General features: G+C 49.8%; 1 protein-coding gene across 4 annotated transcripts in view; it reads right to left on the minus strand.

Annotated features, from left to right (window-relative positions):
- The window catches only part of SYNJ2 (synaptojanin 2), a 119262-nt gene that overhangs the window by 39525 nt on the left and 55440 nt on the right, over positions 1 to 24297 (minus strand). For all 4 annotated transcript variants that reach the window (XM_033234945.1, XM_033234944.1, XM_033234946.1 and 1 more), the window contains 3 exons: positions 17638 to 17721; positions 6459 to 6520; positions 2068 to 2164 (listed from right to left, as the gene is read on the minus strand). In XM_033234945.1, the coding sequence (XP_033090836.1) occupies positions 2068 to 2164; positions 6459 to 6520; positions 17638 to 17721 (243 nt within the window). The remainder of the gene's footprint in view (positions 1 to 2067; positions 2165 to 6458; positions 6521 to 17637; positions 17722 to 24297) is intronic.

Raw genomic sequence — 24297 nt, forward strand, 5'->3', positions numbered from 1 at the left:
CAGGGCAAGGGGCTGCTGATGACACCATGATGCCCTTAAGAGCCCTCCCTTCCATATGAGGCTCCCCTGGCCTGGCAGCTCCCTGGCTTTCTCCCCAGAGAGACAGCCCCGTGATAAAGGACAAACTGTCTGCCTACCCAGGCCACCCGGCTTCCAGGCCTCTCACACCCTGTACCCATGCCCTTGTGGCTTCAGGTCAGGCCAGTCCAGCCTCTGCCCAGCCAGAGGTCCTAGTAACTTGGAAGGACTAGAAGGACTTGGGGGTCATCTGGTCTGACTCAATGTGACCACCTGTGATAGGCCTGAGCATAAATCAATGCAATGCTGTCATTGTCAGCCAAGTCTTGCTGTGAGCAAGAAGCTGGAGGAGCCCAACTGGTGGCTCAGTGCCATGCATTCCGGAGCCAGTGCTTCATCCAGCAGGACTGATGGCCACTGGGCCCTGGGCAGGCTGCCGGGCCGCCAACCTTGGTCTGGGCCGAACTGATGTGGCTGAGGACCATCCCAGGCAGGGCCATGACCCAGGTCTCCAGCTAGAGTATCCCTCCCTACCTGGCCAGGAGCCCACCCTTCCCCGTATGAGGTGGCTGCCATCTCCCGCCCTCACTAGTGCCGGGCACTTCACCCACTGATGGGAGGGGCCACAACTCAAGGCATAGGGGAAAAAGACTTGGGGTTCTTACTATTATTCTTATTTTTTGGCTTTCTTTTTTTTTTTTTCCTTCTTCCTTCAAATTAGCAGCCAGCATCACTGCCAAGATGGGTGGGAACGGAGACACTTATGGAGCTTGTTGCTAATAGCAACAAACCAAACAGGAAAAGCAGGTCTGGCCAAATAAAATTGGCAACCAGGAAGTGCCTGCTCTGAGCATGAGTATGTGGCATTTCTAAGCAGAGGGAAAGGCTCAGAGATGGCCTTCCCCCCCAGTGAGGCGACTTTGAGCTCTCTCTGTAAGGGATATCCTTGAGCTTTAAACGAGAGTTTTCCTCTATTAGGCAGGGGACATGGAGGCTGGTAAAGGAACCAGGAACCTCCATGGCTCATTCTAGAATGTCTTGCGCCTGGGGAGCAGGGGGCGCGGGCTGGAGGCCTGGGATCCATGTACAGGGACAGACCCTGCCCAGGTGGGCGGAGTCTCTTGCTCCCATGGCTCTGTGACTCTGCCCAGGATCTCTGTCCAGGTTCGCCAGGAAAAGCCCCCAGGGAACCCTGAAGTTGCCCATGGGAGTCCAGCAGGAGCAGGTCCGGGAGCTCCCGTGGGAGCCCAAGGAAGAGGGGGGAAATTTGAAGGCCAGCAGGCAAGCAGGGGAAAGCCATGGAGGCTCCTGCTCCTGAGCCCTGAGGTCAGGTGCCCTGTGGGGCTGGGGGAGCTCACCCAGGACCAGCCAGGGCAAAGAGGAGGCCTGCCTGCTCCTGAGCTGAACTGAGAGGGACTCCTTGAGAGGTCAGAAGCCCTCAAAGCCCCATGGGGAGGGTAAGGGACACATGGCTGGGGACAGGAAATGCTCTGTTTTGACTTTGAGCAAATTCTCCCAACCATCAACTCACAAAAATTACACTCACTAGGCTGGGCGCAGTGGCACACACCTGTAATCCCAGTACTTTGGGAGGCTGAGGCGGGTGGATCACCTGAGGTTAGAAGTTCTTGACCAGGCTGACCAACATGGTAAAACCCCGTCTCTACTAAAAATACAAAAATTAGCTTGGCGTGATGGCAGGCGCCTGTAATCACAGCTACTCAGGAGGCCGAGGCAGGAGAATCACTTGGACCTGGGAGGCAGAGGTTGCAGTGAGCTGAGATTGCGCCACTGCACTCCAGCCTGGGTAACAAGAGTGAAACTCTGTCTTAAAAAAAAAAAAAAAAAAAGACATTACACTCAAATCGTATCAGGGCCCAAGTCACCGAGCACTGCCGTGTTCACCGGTCGGAACACTGGGGAAGCCTCAGGAAATGAAGGAGGGTTGGGCTTCAGCTCCAGTCCCTGAAGGAGCCACCTCCAGGCTCAAGGCTCCACCATGGCCACCCGCCACCCAGCCCAGCCGTGGGGAGGACAACCAGGCCTTACCTTGAAGGCTCTGTTGAGTACCTCCTCTCCGCCTCTGCTTCCCAGAAGGTTCACGACCACCTGCTGCCCGTACTGCTCCTTCAGAAGCACCATGTGCCTGCAAAGTCAGTGGGGTGGGCGTGATGCTGGGCACAGGCACAGGTACAGACTCTGCCCTGTTCTGCCCCTCAAGGGAAGACGGGGCAGAAGGAGTCATGCTTTTAGTGCCAGAGTCCAGGACCAGTTATCCCCCATGACCCAAAGCGTGGAAAATGAGCCTGGGTGGAGAGAACCTGTCCCTCCCAGCTGCCATTATGACTAGCTAGTGTAGACTTCTACATGAGTTTGGAATCAGACAAAGGATATGCTGGACTTTCTATAAAGCATCTCCCATTAAATCTAGAACACCTAACCTGAGCTTCCATCAACAGAGTTTTGTTTCTGAGATAGGATCTCAGTCTGTTGTCCAGGCTAGAGTGCAGTGGCATGATCATAGTTCACTGCTGCCTCAAACTCCTGGGCTCAAGCAATCCTCCCACCTCAGCCTCTCAAGTAGTAGGGACTATAGGTGCATGCCACCACATCTGGCTAATTTTTACTTATTTATTTTTTATAGAGACAGGGTCTTGCTATGTTGCTCAGGCTGATCTCAAACTCCTGGCTTCAAGCAATCGTCCCACCTCAGCCTCCCAACGTGTTGGGATTACAGGCATGAGCCACTGCGCCTGGCCTAGAGTCTTATACTGGCAATGTGCACGTGTGAAATGAATTTCTTACCTTGCTTGGTATCCATCTTTCTCAAAACTAGAACAACTGGCAGGAGAACTCTCAACTCAGCATCCTGTTTTCAATCTAAGTGCTGTATTTCATTATGCTAAGCCACAACAAGGAGATAAAACAACTTGCAGGCTTTGGGAAATATTCCTTGTATTAGAAGCTACTTTCTAAATATGTATGTTGGAATATTAGGGGGAGATTCCAATATTTATCTATGATCGCCAGCTTTTTTTAAAGTAACCTTACATTTCAAATGTAAACATGTTGAAATGTACTGCCTTAAACAAAACACAGGGAAATGATACAATGCAAAAAGCAGACGTCAAATTATTATTTAATGGTGCAATCTTTAGGCCTAAATATAGAAAAAACACTGGAAGAAAACACATGATGTCACAAGTGGTGGAATTTTATATGATTTCAGTTCTTTTCTTCTTTAAACATCTTTCTCTTTCCCAAATTTCTATAATGACACGTTTATGAGCAGAATTTTTTTAAAGAGCTAATAATGATCATGAAAAAATCATTTTTTTTCCCTTACCCGATAAGAGAAAACATTCTCTTACTAACTTTAAGGGACAGTAGTGGAAAGAATATGGATTTTGAAGTGGGTGGTTTGAAGTTAGGCTCGCCTGCTGACTCCCTGGCCTAAGTTAAGGGTGAGCACCCTCCCGGGCTCCCGTCTCCATGTGGAGCTCCAGGTGGCCCTGGGGCGGGGCTGTGTGTGGCTCAGCCCTTATGGGCTTTCTTTCGGGTCGGTCTGCCCAGAGAGGTTGCATCCCAGGCCTGGCTCTGACATGTGCAGGCTCTGCCCCTGGTGAGGGAGCCCACGTTGGCCACACATCCAAGCCACATCCCTCAATGTGGCTCCTCAGAAACAAGGCCCATTTCTGATCGCTGCCTGTCTCATTCCCGCCCCTTCTTCTCAATTAGTTCCAAAGCCCAGGGCCAGAGGAACTGCAATTACTCATTATTACTCACTATTCCTCATCATTACTCTATGCTGTCACCAACCCCAAACTCCCCTGATCAAATGATTCATCCCCTCTGAGCTGGCTCCTTCAACTACAGAGCAGGGCTACTTCCCCTCCTGCAGGGAATGGCTACGAGGACTAAAAAGACTAGTGAAAGTGACAAAGACAGTGCTTGGTGTGTGGGAGGTGGTTCTTCTTTCCTTTATTGTAAAATGCTTGTTATTGGTGAGCTGAGAGGCCCTGCTGACCCAGGGCGTAAGGGAGCGCTGGCACCCAGGGCGTAAGGAAGCGCTGGCATCCAGGGGATAAGGGAGCGCTGGCACCCAGGGGATAAGGGAGCGCTGGCACCCAGGGGATAAGGGAGCGCTGGCACCCAGGGGATAAGGGAGCGCTGGCACCCAGGGGATAAGGGAGTGCTGGCACCAGCAGCAAGGTTGGCAGCAGGCAGGCTTCTTCCTGGGTCACCCTGAGCACTGAGGCCTTTTTTTTTCACTTCCCCTACCCATGGGTTACTGTCATGGGAAGCTACTTAGAAAACAGGAGTTTTTCGGGACACTAAGGAATCAGATTTCCATTTGGAAGCATCCTTTTCATCTTTAGGGAGGGACCAAGAGTTCGGCACAACCTGATGTGCACAGCAGCCGCCCGCAGAGTGGGGCGGGGAAGGAGAAGGGTTTCACTGTCCTGCGAGTGGAGACTCAGGCACTGCCCCGTGAAAGGTTAACCCTTCCACAGAGACTCATCGCCACACAGAGATGACAAGACCCTGCTGCAGCCAAAGGCCTGCTGCAAACAGCCCTCCTCAGATACGGAGCACATAGAGCAAAGTGACAAGAGACAGCCTCGGCTAACAGGGGCACCCATGCAGCTCAGGCAAAGGAAAACAAGCATCCTCCGGGGAGAAAAACTATCTATGTGAAGGTTTTACAGGGGAAAGAAAGGATTTACTCTCGATGAAATCCATCAGAGAACCGCACGACTCTTGAGGGCGCAGTGATGTCCCAGAGAAGAGAATTGGGAGGCACCCAGGACGACGCACATGCCAGTCCAGGGACATCATTGAGGACCTGGGCAGCCTGCTCTCAGGGGGACCCTCACGGTGCCCCACCGCGGCCACTAGGTAGACATGTCACCTTATTTCCAAATGTTATCTCAAATGAGGGGAACATAGTTAGCAATGAACATGAAAGCAGCAGCTCCTGCAAGGGAATGGGAGGGCTCCTGCCTCCAGTCCAGTGTCGTGGGTAAGAAGCATTACAGAAGAGACTTCCTGGACACAGTAGCTGCCTGTAGAAAGACTCACCCTCTCAGCAGCTTGTCCTGTGATTTGCAGAAGAGATCTAAGTGTACCCCTAGATTTAGGAATGCTTTCCAAGGGGCAAGGCAGTCTCTGGGGTGCTTGTGAGAAGAGAGGGGTCTCATTCTCTGCAGTACGTGCATCTCACACACCACACATTATGAGGATTCTGAAAAATCTACAGTCTATGCAAATGTGCTTCAACTAGATATATGTATTTTTTAAGAAAGCTCCTAAACATAGGAGGGTTTTTGAAGTGAACTCATCATGACCCTTCCCTCTTGTTTTGTGTCAGCTTCAGGTAGAATTTTTTGTTGTTTGTTTGTTTGTTTGTTTTGTTTGGAGATGGAATCTCACTTTGTCACCCAGGCGACCCCCTAAAATCTGAGCCACCGAGCTCAGTCAGGTAGAATTTCATTTTCAGTTTCATGTTCACCATTTCCTAAGATAATTCAGTACAGATGAATGTCAACTGAAAGAACTCCATATGTAGAATGCTTAGGACATACTAAAAATGTTCTGGAAAAGGCAATGTCTTGTCTATACTTGATTAAATATCTCTTTACAGAAAAAGCCCATTATATGTAACATGCTAATCAGGGGGTCACATCTGGGCTCACGCGACCAGCGTTATGTTTAACGAGAGTATGAAAGCAAACTTAAAGTCTCAATAAAGCTTCAGGTAGAATGAGTCAAACACTTAAAACATTACTTTCGAGAATTTTTACTATATTCACTAAGACAATTTTAAAATATTGAGTACTTAGATTAAATAAGCAAATCTTTTAAGAAGCTATTATTTCAAATACATATTACAAATAGCTCAGCTTTTCTTAAGGAAGCTGCAAAACAGTCATGTGTAATGATCCAATCTGTGTATTTAAATATATATATAATGCCAAAATTGTTTTCTAGAATGACATGTAAAAAACTACTAATAGTAAAATCTCTGAGAGTGGTAACTGGGAGTTAGGATACTTTTATTTTTGCTTTATACTTTTCTATACTTATTTATTCTATATTATTTTAAAACAAAAAACAAACAGCTTCAAATATCCTATAATTTGGATTATCCCTTATTAACCAGGGCATAGAGATGAAGCCTCATTGCAAGAAACTGATAAGATAAAATAATTATAAAGTGCCACCTGAACATTCATTAATTTACCTTCAGGAAACCTGAGAACAAGTAAAAATCCCATTTTGTAATCTCCCTTCTTGCATAAAGGACCAAAAGGAAAGCAGATTTAGATTGAGGGTTCAGGGTCCTCTCTTTCCCGTCACACCCTATCCCTTGTGTCTGATGGGAGGATGATGTCTAAGGATGACAATGACAGGCTTGGATGGTGTCAGACAATCCCTACCTGTCGAAAGCAGGGGCGTTGGCTTCCAGGCCTCTGTGGAGTCTCAGATGATGGGAGCCAACCTAAAGCAAAGAGAAGTAACAATAGTGATTCTTCCTGCTCTGCAAAGCAAGGAGGCAGTGGTTTTCCCCATTCTCCTTCTTACTGTCAGCCAGGCTGCATGTGGCACCCACTAGGCCACCTCTGTGGTCTCTTCAGGGCTCAGGGCTCAGGAAGGCTGAGCTCTCTGGATTCAGCTAACAGTGCTCCAAATTCAGGTCTAGGTGCCTCGAGTCTGACTTTGCTGCTGCCTAGTCCTAACTGCAAAATGACCATGTCTGCTGCAATTCTTCCACAGACAGAAGATCCAGGGTAAGATTATGAGGCAGATATTAGATCCTAAGCTCTCTGATAGCACAGAGGTCAGTGAAGCCAACTAGGGAGACAGAAACTGCTTCTCAGCCTCCTTCATGCCTTCAGGGACACCAATTTCGCCCTAAAATCTGAGTCATCCTAATTATCAAATTTGCCTTATTATTTATGAATAGAACTATTTATTTAATACTCAACTTAGTTTAAAAAAACATTTAAAATATAGTCACTGGAACCAGCTTAAAGGGGGCTTTCACTGGCCAAATCTGGGGCAATCTGAACATCAAACTATACGAGGACAGTAATAGATTATAACCTGATGAATAAAATAGAAATCCATGAGTCTATACTGATGATAACTAGATGGATGAATAGATGGATGGATGGATGGATGGATAGATGGGTGGAGGATGAATAGCTGAGTGGATGGATGGATGGATGGATGGATGAATGAATAGCTGAGTGGATGGGTAGGTAGGTGAGTGAGTGGATGGATAGATGGATGGACAGATGAATGGGTGGATGGCTGAATGGATGAATACTGGGTGGGTGGATGGATGGATGGATGGGTGAATAGATGGGTGACTGAATGGATACATGGATGGGTGAATGGGGATGGATGGATGGATGGATCAGTGGATGGATAGAAAGGTGGATAAGAGGATGGATGGGTAGATGGATGGATGAGTGGACGCATCAGTAGATAGATAGCTGGGTGGATGGATAGACAGGTGAATGTGAGGATGAATGGATGGGTGAGTGAATGGGCAGATGAAAGATGGATAGGTAAGGGGGTGAGTGGGTGGGTGGATGGGTGGATAGATGGATGGGTGGATGGCTGGGTAGATTGATGGCTGGGTCACTGGATGGCTGGCTGGATGGATGACTGGCTGGATAGAGGGATGGGTGGATGGTGGGTAGACAAGTAGGTGGATGGGTGGATAGACAGGTGGATGATGGGTGGATGGGTGGATGAATGGATGGGTTAATGGGTGACAGATGGGTGAATCAGTGTGCAGGGTGTGTAGGTGGGTTAATGGGGAACAAGAGAGGGCTCTATAGTAGAATACCAAGTGATAAATTTGGAGGAAATAATTTTTAAAAATCATCATTTTACAACTGTCACAGTAAATAATTGTTCAGCAAAAGTTATTTGTTGATGATAAATCTTAAGGGAAAGTTTAATGAGAAGCATGATACTAGCAGGGTCTCAAAGTGTCTCCCATAGATTGCTGATTAGTTGAAAGGGAAAACATATTAACCATAAGTGGAGAAACTGAATAGCACCTTGACTGGGTGACCAAAATTAACATCACTAATGAGGGGCAGATGGACACCGTGTGCCTCCAGACCAGGTACCCTGAGAAGGACACAGCATCATGTAGGCAGCATGCTGGCCAGGGGTCCATACACTGAATGTGATTATAATGAAACACTAGGAAAATCTAAAGGTAGGGACTCTCAATTTAAAGGAAAAGAAGGCTTGCATTCTCCAAAAACATTAATGCTTTGAAAGACAGAAAACCAAGGAACAGATGCAGATAAAAAACTAGAGACATGGCAATAAAATGCAGTATGTGATGCTGGACTCAAGGGAGGAAAGGTGCTTCAAAGGACATCACTGAGACAAGTGATCAATTTGGAATATTGCCTGCAGATGAGACTGAAGTACTTTGTAATGTTAAATTTCCCAAATGTGTACCTATACTATGGTAATGTAGGACAGTATATTTTGCACTTAAGTAAAGAGACACTGATATGGTTTGGATGTGTGTCCCTTCCAAACCTCACGTTAAAACGTGACCTTCAGGGTTGGAGGTGGGGTGTGGTGGGAGGTGTTTGTATCATAAGGGCAGATCCCTCATGAATAGCTTGGTGACAACCCCATGGTAATGAATGAGTTTTTTGCTAGTTCACAGGAGAGCTGGTTGTTTAAAGGAGCCTGCAACCTCCCTTTCCTTGCTCCCTCCCTCATCGTATGACACACTGGCTCCCCTTCCTCTTCCATCATGACTGCAAGCTTCCTGAGGCCCTCCCCAGAAGCAGATGCTGGCACCATGCTTCCTGTATAGCCTGCAGAACCATGAGCCAAATAAACCTCTTTCCTTGATAAATTACCCAGTCTCAGTTATTCCTTTACAGTAAGGCAAACGGACTAACACCGACATGATATATGCAACCTACTCTCAAATGGTTCAAAAAATAACAACATGTATGTGGCAAAAGGTTAAAATTGAGTGAATCTGGGTGAAGGACATATGGGAGCTCCCTCTTGTTCTTAAACTTTTTCTGTAGCTCTGAAATTATTCAAGAATAAGTTGTTGAAAATGCACTCTTTAGTTTTGCTTCCATTTGAGTGTTGTAAAAGTGGTGCCATCAGGTTTATCTGTTATGAGATGTAGCTATTATCATGCTTCACATATCATATTATAACTCACCACTACAGATGATACAACTTCCCCACTGCAGACTCAAGAAAAGCACCCATCTAGAGAACTGGTTTCTCAGCAATAGATTGAGAGATTCTTCGGAGAAGGTTTCCTTTTCTTTTCTTCTTTTTTTTTTCTTTGAGACAGGGTCTTACTCTGTTGCCCAGGCTGGAGTGCAGTGGTGCAATCACGGCTCACTGCAGCCTCAACCTCCCAAGTTCAAATTATCCTCCCATCTCAGCCTCCCAAGTAGCTGGGACTACAAGTGCGCATCACAACACCTGGCTATTTTTTTTTTTTTAATTTTTTATTTTTTGTAGAGATGGGGTTTCACCATGTTGCCCAAGTTGGTCTTGAACTCCCGGGCTCAAGTGATCCGCCCACCTTGGCCTCTCAAAGTACTGAGATAAAGGCATGAGCCATTGTGCCTGGCCAGGTTTTTCTACATAAACAATTCAACAAAGTCCCAAATCCCTTTTGGTCCTAAGACACTTTGGTCACAGGCAAAATGAGGCATCTTGGCCGTTGGCTAATGGGAGCTCCTAAGAAAGGCTCACCCCAAACCCCGTCATTTTGCTGCCTGTGCTGCCTCTGTCCTTTATCCCCATGGCCATCAACACCTGGCTGAGGAAATCTCAGAGAATTTGAAAACTTTCATGGCCACACTGCCGAGAGGCCTGCTCCATCCTGCACCCTGAGGGAAGTCGGCGGGTCTGTGTACCCCTCAGCTACCCTCTGAGAGGTCACCAAGGGCTGAAACCCAAGAGAGGGGCTACCTGCTCTGTGTCAATCATCACAGGAAATCTCCCCTGGCTTTAGGGATGAGTGGCAGCTGTTTGTAGGATCATCCCCATGGGAGCACAGTGAGACGAGGATACAAGCTCGGCAGGCCAGGGCTGAGGAGCCTGGCTCTCCGTCATGACAAGTTCTATTACTGGACATGTCTAACGGCCTCTCCCTGAGTCATAACCCAAAGCCTCTTCTTTTAATCAGGCAGAAACTGTTGCACAGATGACTGGACCTAGCAGTGTCCAATCCTCAGGCTCTGTAGCTCCCCTGTTAACATATAAACTGCATTATCAGTCAGCAGTCCATTCCTCAGTTACTGAGCACCCTCTGAGTCATCATGCCTTTGGGTATCGTGGAAAGGCAGGAAAGGGATGGGAGATGCTGAATCCCCTGCCCTGGGTGATGACACCTAACCAGGACCCCCATGGAAAGACCCAGAAGCACTTCAAAGTTTCTAACAAGTCTGCACAAGTGCAAATTAATTTGACAGAAACTATGCCCTTGAGTCCAGGGAGCAGGCAGCAAAGCACGGTGGAATGAGGTCCCTGCCTATGATGGGGTCCCCTCAACCACATCATTGAGGACTCAGGGAACGTGGCAAGCAGATGGCACGCCCTGGAATCAGCTGCCCACAGCAGAAGGCACAGCCTGGACAGGGGCTGCAGCACATCTTTTCTGAGGCCTCGGGCCTGTCTTTCATCCTGGACTTAGACAACCATTCCGTGTGGACAGGGCTGGGCCCAACTGTCACAGGCATGGTTAATATCCCCTCAGTGGCTAGTCCAATATCACTGCTGACAACAAACCTTTCTACCTCGGAGCACTAAGAAGTCAGGAGCACCACCCCCAGGTGAATGACCAGAGCAGGGAATGGGAAGGAAGGATCTGTAAGTCTAGACCAGTGGTTCTCAAAGTATGGTCGTTGGACCTCCTCTGGGTACTTGTTAGAAATGCAAAGTCCTGGGCCCACCCTAGATCTGCTGAGCCAGACTCTCCGGGGTGGGGCCAGGAATCTGTGTTTTAACAAGCCCTCCAGGAGATTCCTACGCACACACGCTGAAGTTTGAGCAGCTCTGGTTTTGACTTATTTCTGGATTTGTTACATTTCCTTTTGGCTCAGGATGCAAATGCCCATGAAGGGGTAGAAGGTATAACAGCGGCCGTGTGCACACCTGCTGAGCTGTGTCCACACTTGCAGAGCTGTGTCCATACCTGCAGAGCCAGGTGCACACCTGCAGAGCCAAGTGCATACGGGCAGAGGCATGTCCCCGCCTGCAGAGCTGCAGGTACACCTGCAGAGCCGTGTCCACACCTGCAGAGCTGCATGCATACCAGCAGAGGCACGTCCACACCTGCAGAGCCTCAGAGACACTGTGACCAGGCTCAGCTTGCCACAGCTGCTTCCTTGAGCTCAGGGCCTCAGGCTGAGTCCCTCCATCCCCTAAACAAGCGCTATTACTGGACTTGTCTGTCTGCCTCTCCCCGAGTCATGACCCAAAACTGCTTCTTTTAAGCAGGAGGAAAGGCAACACAGTGAGGCCTTGGGCAAAAGTGGAGGGGGAGCTGGGCCTTACGTTCTGTCCGGAGCTCACCCTTCCCCCATCACCCCATGCATCCCTTTCATCTGGGTTTCTTGGGCCTCATATCCTTCCTCCCCTCTGTCCCGCTCCGACACTGACCAGTGTCCATCTTCTCTGGCGTCACCTAGTCCTGAGGTTACTGAGTCAGGCATGAGCTGCAGCTGGGGGCAGGGTCCACCACTGTCACTGCATTTTGTAGCTTCCCTTCTTCTTCACCCCATCCTTCTTCCCTCTGGGCAAAGGGCCAGCTACTCTTATCTGGCCTCTAAAGTCATTAGTTCAATCCTATAGACCAGAGACGAGTTAAGGGAGACAACCATGAGGATAGTCAGGGTCTGGAGAACTCCTGGCTAAGGGAGTCCCAGCAGAGTCTCGATCAGCACTCAAGAGGCCCAAAGATCGTAGACAGCACCTCCACGCCTCTCCCCTGCACCCCGACTTAAGGCTACCCAAAAATCTCAGCTCAATGGCCTCCCATCTGGCGTCTTTCCCCTCCAAACTAACACTTCCTAGACTTCTGTCTAATCATGTCTCCACCTCTCTTGTAGCCCTTTAGCAGTGCCCAGTGTGTGCTGGAGCCAGCTCCCGCAGGCCTGCAAGCTGACTGTGGACCAAGCTGGTCCAACTCTGAGCTCAGCAATATGAAGCTGGTAGGTTGAAACTGACCATGATGGGAGAATTTACACCACAGCAATGGACAAATGCTACAAACCAAAGCTCCCTGTACCCAGTCTGACCCCAATAAAACTGGCTTGCCAGAACAGTACCGAGTGGTTCCCATATTTTCCTGCACGCTGGAGTCACTTATGGGTCTTCAAAAAGGACAGCTGCCTGGCTCCCGGCCCCAGATATTGTGATGTAATATGTATGGTATCAACCTGGGTGTCAGGATCTTTCAAGCTTCCCAGCGGAGTCTTCTGTGCAACAAGGTTGGGGAGTACTGCTTGAGTAGCTGCTGGTATGGGATGCAATCTCCTCAGTGTAGCATCCACAGGCCCTTGACCCAGCCCTGCTCACCTCTCCTATCTGTCCTCCCATTCCCTTCATGCCCAGGACTTCAAGAAGTTACCCAGTGACACTCCCTGATCACTGTGATCCCAGGGGTTACAACACCTGCACCCACTGTTCCCTCTGCAAGGGCTGCCTTCCTTGCCTAAGTGCTTCTTCCTCATCCCTCCCCAGTTTGGACCCTTGCACAGCCCACCCCACACACCCTCAGCCTGGGAGAGCTGCCCCGGGGGCCTCTCCCTTCCTCCAGCATGGCTCTATCCACATAACACTGCCATGTCCTGCCCCCTGCTCCCTGCAGGCAGGGACTGTATCTGATCCCTGGTGCCACCTCCACCTGGCAGATGCTCAGTGAATGTTTGGGATGAATAAATGGCTTCATCTGGGGTTACTGATTTACCATGAGTCTGTGAGGGATGAGAGATAAGATACCCCAGGAAGCTGTCTTCGTGTCACTACATCTCACGGTGTCCCTGTCCCCATGAAGACAGGAGGAAACTGTCATTCAGTGCTCAGGACACCAAGAACCACGCTTCTCTGGATGCCACCAGTGGTTTTATCTCCTGGGTATTATCATTTGTTTCTATTAGTATCAATAGCAGCTGCCATTTTGAGTACTTTTTAGGTTCTAGATACTGTATTTTCTTTTTTTTTTTTTGACAGAGTCGCACTCTGTTGACCAGCCTGGAGTGTGGTGGCATGATCTTGGCTCACTGCAAACTCTGCCTCCCAGGTTCAAGTGATTCTCCTGCCTCCTGAATAACTGGGATTACAGGAACCCACCACCACGCCTGGCTAATTTTTGCATTTTTAGTGGGGGACGGGATTTCACCATGTTGGCCAGGCTCATCTTAAACTCCTGACCTCAAGTGATCCGTCCACCTCGGCCTCCCAAATTACTGGAACTACAGGCATGAGCCTCCACGCCCAGCCAAATTCTTATACTATGTTCTTTAATCCTCTCTAGAACGCTATACGGGAGATATTGTTAGCCCCATTTTACAGAAAAGTAAACTAAGGCTTGGCACAGACAAGCGCCTCTCAATACACATGGTTACGAAGCAAGGGAGCCAGAGTTTGAATCTGAACCCAGGTCTGCATAGCTTCAAAGCTCGTGCTCTGAGTCACTGTCATAAACTGGCTGTGACCGTGGTTCTTTCTGTGGTGGCTGCGGGAAAGCTTGGAACAAGTGTCAGATTCCTTCCCACACACATGAGACCCATGGCACGCACGTGGGCACCAATTCGACTCTTTCCCTTCATCCGGACCTCTTCACTTATTTTTGAAACTATTATACTACAAGCCATCTCGTGTCCTTTTTGGAACAAATAAAGGTACAAACACATAAACGTGCCCATCCAGTGCCACAACTCCATGAACTTGGCAGGGAAGAGGCGAAGGTAGGGCAAGAGAGGTCTGCTCTAGTCAGCATCCTCCTCCATTTGGTTCAGTTGCAGGAAACTTCAAAAGACAGACTGAACTCACCTTGGCAAGGCACGTGTCTGTACAGGCATATTAGGGTGAGGAAGCTTCTACAATGACCAGGGGAGCAAAGTTGTCAAGCACAGACACAGATCATAAATAGATTCTTGAACTAGCTAGACTAGGGAGCAATTCGCTTTAAGGGTAAAATTTCAATGTGGCTATTTATAAACTGCACAACCCATTTACACAGTAAAAATGAAATTTATTAAAGGTACACGGCTGCTAGAAATGGAGTCAGGAAATACTGAAAGTACCATTCCTGGGAAAACATGCAGACAAATCCTCATCTACGACCCTCTGCCCACCCCTGCACCAGCCTGCTAGGCTCCTGGGTTTCCAACGGCAACCATCAAGAAGGGACAGCATTGCAGCTTAATATGCAAGCTACTCACCCCAAAATCTTTGCACTTTTCATCTAACCTAAGTGAAGATGGAAGAGAAAAAGTTCAAAGCGGAGAAAAATAACCAGAAGTGGCCTTATGCTTGATAGTGACAGTTGAAGCCAGTGATGGTAGACCACCACTTCCCGCCACCCTCCTGGCCCCTCTGAAGATGACTTCATCTCTCTTTGATGATAAGTGGTGTTTAGAGGCTAAACACAGGTATTAGGCCCAAAGGTTAGCAAATCCTTAATAAGATTAAGGAACACTAAAGCCTTCTGAAACTTGTTTTGAAGAAACCATGGAGGCCGGGCATGATGGCTCACACACCTGTAATCCTAACACTTTGGGGGGCTGAAGCGGGCCGATCACTTAAGGTCAGAAGTTCAAAACCAGCCTGGCCAATGTGATAAAACCCTGTCTCAACTAAAAATACAAAAAATATTAGCCGGGCATGGTGGTGGGAGCCTATAACCCCAGCTACTTGTGAGGCTGTGGCAGGAGAATCACTTGAACCCAGGAGGTAGAGGTTGCAGTGAGCTGACATCGCACCACTGCACTCCAGCTTGGGTGACAGAGCAAGACTTCGTCTCAAAAACAAAACAAAACAAAAACAAAAACAAAAAGAAGAAACCATGGAGGCTTTGGTGTAGCACAAGTGTTAGGAATTTAAGAGGGTGAAACAGCTGCCAAAAAGCTGAGACCTCAGGGTCCGCTGCTCCTGGCCCGACAGACCGAGGCACAGTCATCCCATGGCGAGTCAGGCTACATCTGAGGCGAGTCAGGCTACATCTGAGGCAGCATGAAGGTCAAGGGGGAGACCAAAACGAAATCTCAGAGGGGAACGACGAAAAAGGAGTGTCATCTTTTAGATGAGGGAGATGAGAACATTGAGAGTCTTAGAAACAGGACAGAAGGTGGCCAAAGGAGTTGGGAGGCCTTAGAGGAGACAAGAAGAAGAGGGAACCAGAAGACTCCCCGTAAGGGCCGAAGGTGAGTCACACAGAAGAATCAGATTTACTCCTGCACACCCCAAAACACTCTAGAGTCGGACAGACGCATCAGTGCAATACAGGAGGAACTCACTAAGAGTCAGAACCATCCCCAGTCATGGCCTGGAGGACAGCCCTTTGGGGGTCCTGGAAGAAGGATGCCTGAACTGGCCAGGTGCAGTGGGTCACGCCTTTAATCCCAGCACTTTGGGAGGCTGAAGCAGGTGGATCACCTGAGGTCAGGAATTCGAGACCAGCCTGCTAACATGGCGAAACCCCATTTCTACTAAAAACACAACAAAATTAGCTGGGCGTGGTGGTGGGCTCCTGTAGTCCCAGCTATTCGGGAGGCTGAGGCAGGAGAACGGCTTGAACTCGGGAGGCGGATGTTGCAGTGAACCGAGATTGCACCACTGTGCTCTAGCCTGGGTGACACAGTGAGACTCCATCTCGGAAAAAAAAAAAAAAAAGGAGGACGCTGAACTGAGAGTCACAGGGTGGAATGGATGAATTCCAAAGGGTCATTCCCAAATTCTAAGAGTCCATCATGACCATCCCCCTAATTTTTGGATTTCTTACAAACTTTACATGAAACACAACATGGTCTCCCTATCTCCTTTTTGTGCTGTACTCATTCGATCAACTCTTTCATTCTCCTGAATACAGAGCTCCAGAAGTTTCCAAAGGAAAACTCCATATTTAAAGAAAATCAGGTTTCAAAAACTCTTTTGGAATGTCTGGAATGGGAAATCTATAGATAAAGACAGCAGATGAATGGGCGAGTTGGCCTGAGGGAGACTTGGAGGGGACGGGAGAGATGGCTAATGGGGACGAAGTTTTTTAGCGGTGATCAAAGTGTTCTAAGATTAGATTACAGTGGTAGTTACACAACACTGTAAATGCAGTAAAAACACCAAGTTGTAGGCTTTAAATGGGTAAGTTATATTGCAATAAAGTTGTTTTTCCATAAACCTCCTTTGGGCAGCCCTCCGGAGGAATTTCTGCGTCACCGCTGTCCTCAGGAGCATTTCTCTGGAGGCTGTCAGTTATCTCGTGCACTGTGGTGAGCTCTTTCTAGTGGAAAGACTGAATGTTAATCAAGCCTTTTCTCCCTATCAGAGGACGGAGCCTAAACGGGACCTCCATTCATCCATCTCACTGCCCAGGCTGACCCAGTACTTCACCAATGCTGCCAGTGCACCGTGCTGACAGCCATGGGGACAAGTGACTCACCTGCTCCGGGCACAGGGTCAAGTCAAGGACCAGGCTAAGAAGCTGAACCCAAGACGGGGGACCCTGAGTCCAGCATTGTCAAACAACGCCTGGAACCTGGCAGATGGCACTCTGGGCCCCGCTAGCCACTAGCTGGCAACCCAAATGCAGTCACATGAGAGCTGCAGGTAAGAAGAGCCAAGAGGCCACAAAGGCCCTGGCCGAGAGGCTTTCTGAAGGCACCCATGTCCCCTCGGGACAGGGAGGAAGACTGGGGATAGTGGGGAGGCCCCTCCAGTCCACTCGGCCCACAACCCACCTTGTTAGAGACCCTGGTGAAGGAGGCAGCATGTCATTCCACTGATGACAAATGTGTTCTTGGAATGTATCTCCACCCTGAGCTCTTCCCAGGAGAAAGAATGCCAAATCTCTCTGGCACTGACCAGAGCCCAGCTTTGGACAGCAAGGGGTATTTTTAGAAACCACGGGAAAGCTGTGGAAGTCTCACGTGGCCCCACAACAGGCAGCACCGAGTGCCAGCCCTACGCAGCCACAGAGCCTTCCTGAAGCCCTTTATGAGAGTCACGGCTCTCAGAAATGTCCTCAGTACACTGAACTCAGGGTCTAACCTCAGGCAGCGCTACCCCAAGCTCGCTTCGCGGCACCCACTCAGCAGGCACCACAGCACCGTTCCCGAGTCAGCGGCTTCACATAGCACCCTTGCCGACCAGAAACAACAAAGTGGTGTCTGTGTTTTCTACACACATGCACGCATGCACACACACACGCGTGTGCACACTTTGACAGCTCAGCTCAACACAACAGGGCTAAGGAAAAAGACTGGAAACTATGCCATGAAAGGAACATGTTAAAAGAAATCTTCCCCAGCTATTGAAGGGAAGGGCAGGGCGGACAACATCACAAGGGGACATTTAAATTTTTTCATGACCTACCTGAAGCCCTGGCTGCTCCCAGAACAGCGGAACGGAGCCTCTAATCTGGACAAAAGATGACACTCCATCGTCCATGTAAATCGTCTGTGGCACAAGGAAACAGAAAGGGAAAGGTATTCTTCAATGAAACCGAATGTCCTGGGCTAGGTAATGGGATCCGGCCGCCTGTGACCCGACACCAGCCAGAATGAAGGGCGGACGGTGGACTCCGGCGTCCTCTGCTCCCCCACCCGGCATGGCTGGCAGTGCGCTGTGACCTCTGGCCAGGTGCTAGGTGGGTATACTGGCTGTCGACCAGCCTCTGAGGAGGGGGTCTGCTGGGGGTTGGGGCCTCCCAGGGTCTCCAGGAATTCACACTTCTAGGGCACAACCTTATCACCACCCTGAAAATCTCAGCAACAGCCCCCTGCCACCCCCGTGTGAATAGAAGCCGATGTGCTCTGGAATGTAACCTTCCTTAGAGCCCTCTATTTTTACCTTGGCAAATAGCTAAGCAGCAGAGAGCTATGAGAAAAGGACTGAATGAAATAAAATGCACCACTGATAGCCAAAAGACCTTGCTGACTGTGCTAGCCAGTCTTGTACTTGACAATACAAGACTCAGCTCGACCTCATACTTGGTCCTGGCCCTGCCCCACTGTGTTCTTAAAACACCACTCAGTTAACACACACAACACAGTTTCCACAAGCTTCCAGTGTGACAGCACCTGCAGAGAAAGAAATGATCCTTACACTTTAAGACATCTATCTCTTCCCCACCCACACGTACAGCTATTTCAGAGTGTGCCTGCAGGCCTCCAATGACGCTGGAGTGCAAGGGAGTTTTAAAAGGACAAGAAGTACGATCCTGAGCGCAAGCAGGGGCAGGCGGCGGCACTTATCAGATGCGGGGCCTTTATCTGTGCAACTCTAGCCTGGTCTGGCAGAGTGGCCTGGGCGCTGCTGTGGTCCTTGCCTTTCCTCACCGGCCTGCTCCCTTACAGGGTAGCTTTCTGTACAGGCTAGATCACGCTCAGATCACACAGGAATGAGTCATTCTGCAGTGGAGGACGTGAAAATTAGAGCCACTGTTTCCCTGGACCACAGGAATTACAGGAGCCTGGTATCTACATTGTCAAACTAGAATTCTATCCTTTAATCTCCAAAGGGAAAAAGCATGTGTTAAGAACTTGCTGTCTGTTTCCAGGTATTGAGTACCAGCAAAGTTGTTACACTCCATTCTTCCACTAACAAAACAGAATAAAATAGCAGGTTGCTTGAACAGCTGCAGATATAGCTGGCTACCATGAAATTAGGTATACACAATTGACCGGCGTGTGTGCCCTGCATAGGCCCAGGTTCCTGGAAAAGAAACCAACTAGGCCAACATTTGTATGTAAAGACAACGTTTAACAATACCCAGGCCGGGCACGGTGGCTTACGCCTATATTCCCACCACTTTGGGAGGCCAAGGTGGGAAGCTGGCTTGAGCCCAAAAGTTCAAGACCAGCCTGGGTAATAAAGTGAGAAAAAACAATTTTTCTCTATAAAACAATTGTTTTCTCTACAGAAACAATTTTTAAAAAGTTAGCTGGGTATGGTGGAATATGCCTGTAGTCCCAGCTACTCAGGAGACTGAGGCAAGATCACTGGAGCCTAGGAGGACGAGGCTGCAGTGAGCTATGATTGCACCACTGCACTTCAGCTGGGGCAAGAGAGCGAGATCCAAAAAACACCAAACAACAATAAAAACCAATGCCCACGATCTATTTATGCTGAGGAATGTCTCCCTTCACTCTGACTGCCATGTGCCAACAATGCCACTTCCAGCATCAGACCAGGCTCCTCCCAAGCTGAGAATGGCCCAGAACCAGCTTCTGAAAACACCGAGGGTCATCAGTGCTCTGTACGCCCCTCCCTGCCCACACTGGAGCAAGAAGAAAGTTTTTCCACCCCGTCCTCCACAGGGAAGCAGGCGACATCTGCACCCCATCCTATCACCAGGACTGCCTTCTTTGTTCCCAAGGCGATGGGCATAACTAGACCTTCAAATGCAAGCAATCCGTTTCCATTCTGGGTGAACAACTTTTTACACCAGTGAAGAAGTGATGTCTCACCTCACAGATGCCATTTTGACAGAGGGCTCTTGGGGTGGGGAGGCAGGACAGAGTGGAAGCAGGAGAGAAAGTGGGCTCTGGTATTAGCACAAGTTGGGTCTGACTGCCACTTTGCAAACCCCCATTTGCCCAGCAGGGTGGCCCTGGGCACATTACTTAGCCATCCTCAGCCTCAGTTTCCCTCTCTCTACAGGAAGTTCATGTCACCTTGAGCACATAGAAGGGATGAACTCTGAGGAGTAAGTGAGGGGGCGTAGTCCCAGCAGAGTAGCCACTCAAAAACGAAGCTGTTTTCTCTTCCCCAGAGGCACTGACGCTATGAGTATGCACAAGGGCACCTGCTGGCATCGGAGAGAGTTTGGGCCCTGGGAGGAAGGAGGGATCCAAGAAGGAACAGACAAGGCGTGGGAGGGAGACCAGGAAGAGCAGTGGGGCCACATAAGGAAAAGACGGAGGCCCATGCCAGTGCTGTGATGAGGCCAGGCCAGTGCCTAGACCCCAGACTGAGCAGCCGGAGGGCGACCCTGAGTGACGCTTCCAGAGCAGTGGGAACAGAAACCTAATGGCCATAAAAAGAAAGGGACGAGGCAGGAAAACTCATAGGTGTGCATATACCTTCTATCTGAAAGGCTTTCTGCTGACCTTCTACTTTCAGATACAGTGTCTGCAAACCAATTATCTCCAAGTCTGCATTCCTGGGAGGACACGCAGTCATCCTAACCTCCCTGAATGAGTCAGTGGCCTTATCTTGAATAGCCAAATATTTATCTTACATCTTTTTTTTTTTTTTTAATAGACTGAGGGGACTTTTTGGTCTTGTTTTTCTGCGTGGTGAGTCAGCACTGCAGAGCAAGCCCACCAGCTATGACTCAGCAGAGCCAAAAAGACTCAAGGCTTCCTCCCAAGGAGGCTGAGATGCTATCTACACATGCATACAACATCTGTGCGTGCACACACACAACACATGCACCACCCACACATGTGTATACAACACACAAATGCACACACTGCACACATACACATGACAAACAACAAACACAAGGCACACACGCCACACACAAGCATACACAAACGCACATGACACACACATGTACAACACATACATGCACATACCACGCACATACTGTGCACATACAACCCGTGCACACACACACACGGCTTGCCTTGGAGAAGGAAGATTAATTATTTATTCCTCCTAAGAAACATGTTAAACCAAAGCAAAAGTGGAGGGTGCCACAGGGCCCCCCTTTTCTGGCTCCCTGAGAATTAATTCCTGAGAAGCTGATCCACCTGCCAAGAGTCTCCACCACAGGGAGCCAGTCTGCTCCTGGTCCGGTCCCACCATTTGTTTGCCAGATGATGACCACACAGCTGCCTGTGTGCACGCTCCACTTTCAAATGGCCAGCAGGCCCGGCTGGGGGATCCTGTTTCCTTTGCAGGGGCCCCAGGCCAGTGTGACCTGCGGGCGGCACCACAAGGGGCTGACCTGCCTCCCCAGCACAGTCCTTCCTACTGGAGGCTCAGCACTCATTTCCTCAAAGTTGCTCCCTGCACCCTGGGGCGAGGCCACCGAGACGCAGAGCCTGCCACTTCCTCAGCTGTCAGGTGGACGGGGAGGCCACGCTGTGCTACCAGAATGAGTCTACGCGACTCTGTCCATAGGAGCATGGTAAAGATCTTCAGAAACATCAGACAGTCTGCTCCTGTACCATAAGCAAAGCTGCGAGATGCATATGGAGGGCTCATGACATGCTCCCAACCCAGGCCCTCTGCTGTGACTTTGCAAGCTCAAGGGGGTAGGATGTGCCAGGCTCCCCTGAGGGACCTCTCCAGAATCCCAGCAAATCACTGGCATCTGAAATAGGTGAATCTCAACAGGGTCCCAGGCAGATTCCCCTGCAGACCAGGCAGCCCGATCCTCACGGGGCTGCTTTCCTGAGCTCAGCGAGGACCTGCAGGCCGAGCCTTGCTCCACTCTCCCAACTCATCCTAGAAGAACCGTCCTCAGCAGGCGGCCGCGGAGCCAGGGAGGGTAGCGGGGCTGCCGCTTCACAGGAGCATACGAACTGTGCGTTCCACTTAAAGACGTGTTTTGTGTTTTAAAAACGAACTTAGATCAACCTAAGCATCTGTACTGCTATAAAGTGACATAAAAATATTCAGTGACTCCAGAGACAGGAAGCGAGGGGTTCCCTTGGCATATGTAAGTGAGGCAACATGAGTTTCTTGCTTTTGGGGAACAGTCACTTCCCTGCAGCCATCTCTGCTCCTCCTGCCTCCATAATGTTTTAGAAAAGGGGCTGTCACATCTGTGTTGCTTGGCTTGGAGGAATGCTCACCCCCCACCAGGCCCATGTCCTGGTCCCATATGTGCAGGAAGCATGAACCCTCTCTGCCCCTCCAGTTCATGTGTGTTTCTTTCTGCTCCATGCCCCTCCTGCCTGGGCTGCATGCAGCACACCCTTCTCCCTGCCCTGGCTCTGCTGTGCTTCCCCTCGCCCTCCAGGCAGGGGTCACTAGCTGAACACCGCCTATCACAAGTACCACCTGGAAGGGCAGCAGCACCTGCCAGGGCCAGCTTCACCTGTCCCACTCCTGCTGTGCCCGTTACACCACCACTGCCCCCCATGCCCACCTGCCCGTGAGCAGAGCCTGGGACCTGGCAGGCTCAGTCAGGCTTTGCTGAAGGCCCATGCGGACAACCCTGAACTCAGCGCTGGGAAGTGATGGCTCCCCTTTCTGGGTAGCCAGGCTGTCCGGGGTCTCCGATGGATGGGCCAGCCTGGGCACCTCCAGGCTCATCAGCACAGCCTGAAACATAAGCACCCAACCAAGAGCTACTGTGGGTGCAGGGCCACCTTCCCAGGGCCCTGCTATGCGTCTCTTGTTAACAAAGTCACCATGGGTTAAGTTATGCTCTCTAGGTGGGGCGGGGGCAGCGTCCGCAGCTGCTGCATCCATGGGTGAGTGGCAGGTGGTGGTGCCCAGCTGTCTGTCAATCACTGCTGCTCCTGGGAGTGAGGCTGGGTGGGGACTTCATGGACAGCAGCCCTGTCTAGCCCAGCGGACGAAAAGGGACAAAACCACACACTAGGAAGCCCACAAAGACTTATGGGAGCCAAGAAATCCCTCCCCAGCACCGACAAGGGAGGTGGAGGCAATGTCAGCAGCATCGGGCTGTACTCCAGGAGCTGGAAGGGCAGGCTGTTCATAGCTCTATGGCCTTGCCAGGCTGCCCGAGGTGGGAGATTCAGGAGATGTGGGGGCAAGATCCCTGCCTCTGAGCTCTAACAAGCAAGCTGGCAACACAGGAGACAAACGCCAGTCAGCAGGCACGCGACACGAAGTGGCCAGAGCCAAGGCCCAGCCTGGTCTGTGGCAGGGCTTGCTGGTCTGTAAAAGTGAGAAAGCAAAGATTGCAGCGAGAGTTCTCACCAGGCCACAGGCACTGCCTGTAAAGCACAGTCCTCTAACAGGAGCTGGCATCCGCATCCCAAGGTGAGCTGTGCCCCTTCCAAAAACCATATGGTGAAGTCCCAACTTCTAGGACTTCAGAACTTGTTTGGAAATAGGGTCTTCGCAGAAGTAACGGGTTAAGATGAGGACAGCTGGAGTAGGGTGGGTCCCTGATCCAGTACGACTGGACTCCTGGAGAGACACAGGCGGAGGAGGACACATGAAGACGGAGGCAGAGATGGAGAGATGCTTGCCAGGGACCACCAGGAGCTGGGGGCAGTGCTTGGAAGGGTCCTCCCCAGGGGGACTTCGAAGAGACAGCGGCCCTGCTGACACCTGGATTGCAGACTTCCAGTCTCCAGAACTGGGAGAGAATAAGTGTGCTGTTTTCAGCCACCCAGTTTGGGGTACTTTATTACGGGCAGTCCCAGGACACTCATGCAGTTTGCTTTCATTTTCCGTGTTAGAATGTCCAGTGCTTTAGGAAGGACAGTGATGCTAAAGGACAGTGGTTCCCAGGGACTTACTTGATGAGTTGCAATAAATGAGACCCCAAGTCTTAAAATACTGGTTGAAATCCAAAACCAGTAGTTTAAATAAAAGTTAAAAATAAAAGGAAAGTGGTAATGAAGTGGGGCAGGGAAGGGACTCTCCCCATGCAGACATCAGCCAGAAAAGAGAAAACCACCCGGCTGGGGCCATAGCTTCTCTCTCTCTCCTCTTTTTAAAAATTTAACTTTTATTTTAAGTTCAGGGGTACATGTGAAGGTTTGTTATACAGGTAAACTCATGTCATGTGGGTTTGTTATACAGGTTATTTTGTCACCCAGGTATTAAGCCTAGTAGCACCCATTAGTTATTTTTCCTGATCCTCTCCCTCCTCCCACCCTCCATCCTCCACCCTCTGATAGGCCCCAGTGTGTGTTGTTCCCCTCTTTGTATCCGTGTGTTCTCATCATTTAGCTCCCACTTGTAAGAACATGCGGTGTTTGGTTTTCTGCTCCTGCCTTAGTTTGCTTAGGGTAATGGCCTCCAGCTGCATCCATGTTGCTGCAAAGGACATGATCTCATTTCTTTTTTATGACTGCATAGTATTCCATGCTGTAT

Source organism: Trachypithecus francoisi, unplaced genomic scaffold (assembly GCF_009764315.1).
Source record: "Trachypithecus francoisi isolate TF-2019V2 unplaced genomic scaffold, Tfra_2.0 Lachesis_group15, whole genome shotgun sequence".
Taxonomy (NCBI): domain Eukaryota; kingdom Metazoa; phylum Chordata; class Mammalia; order Primates; family Cercopithecidae; genus Trachypithecus; species Trachypithecus francoisi.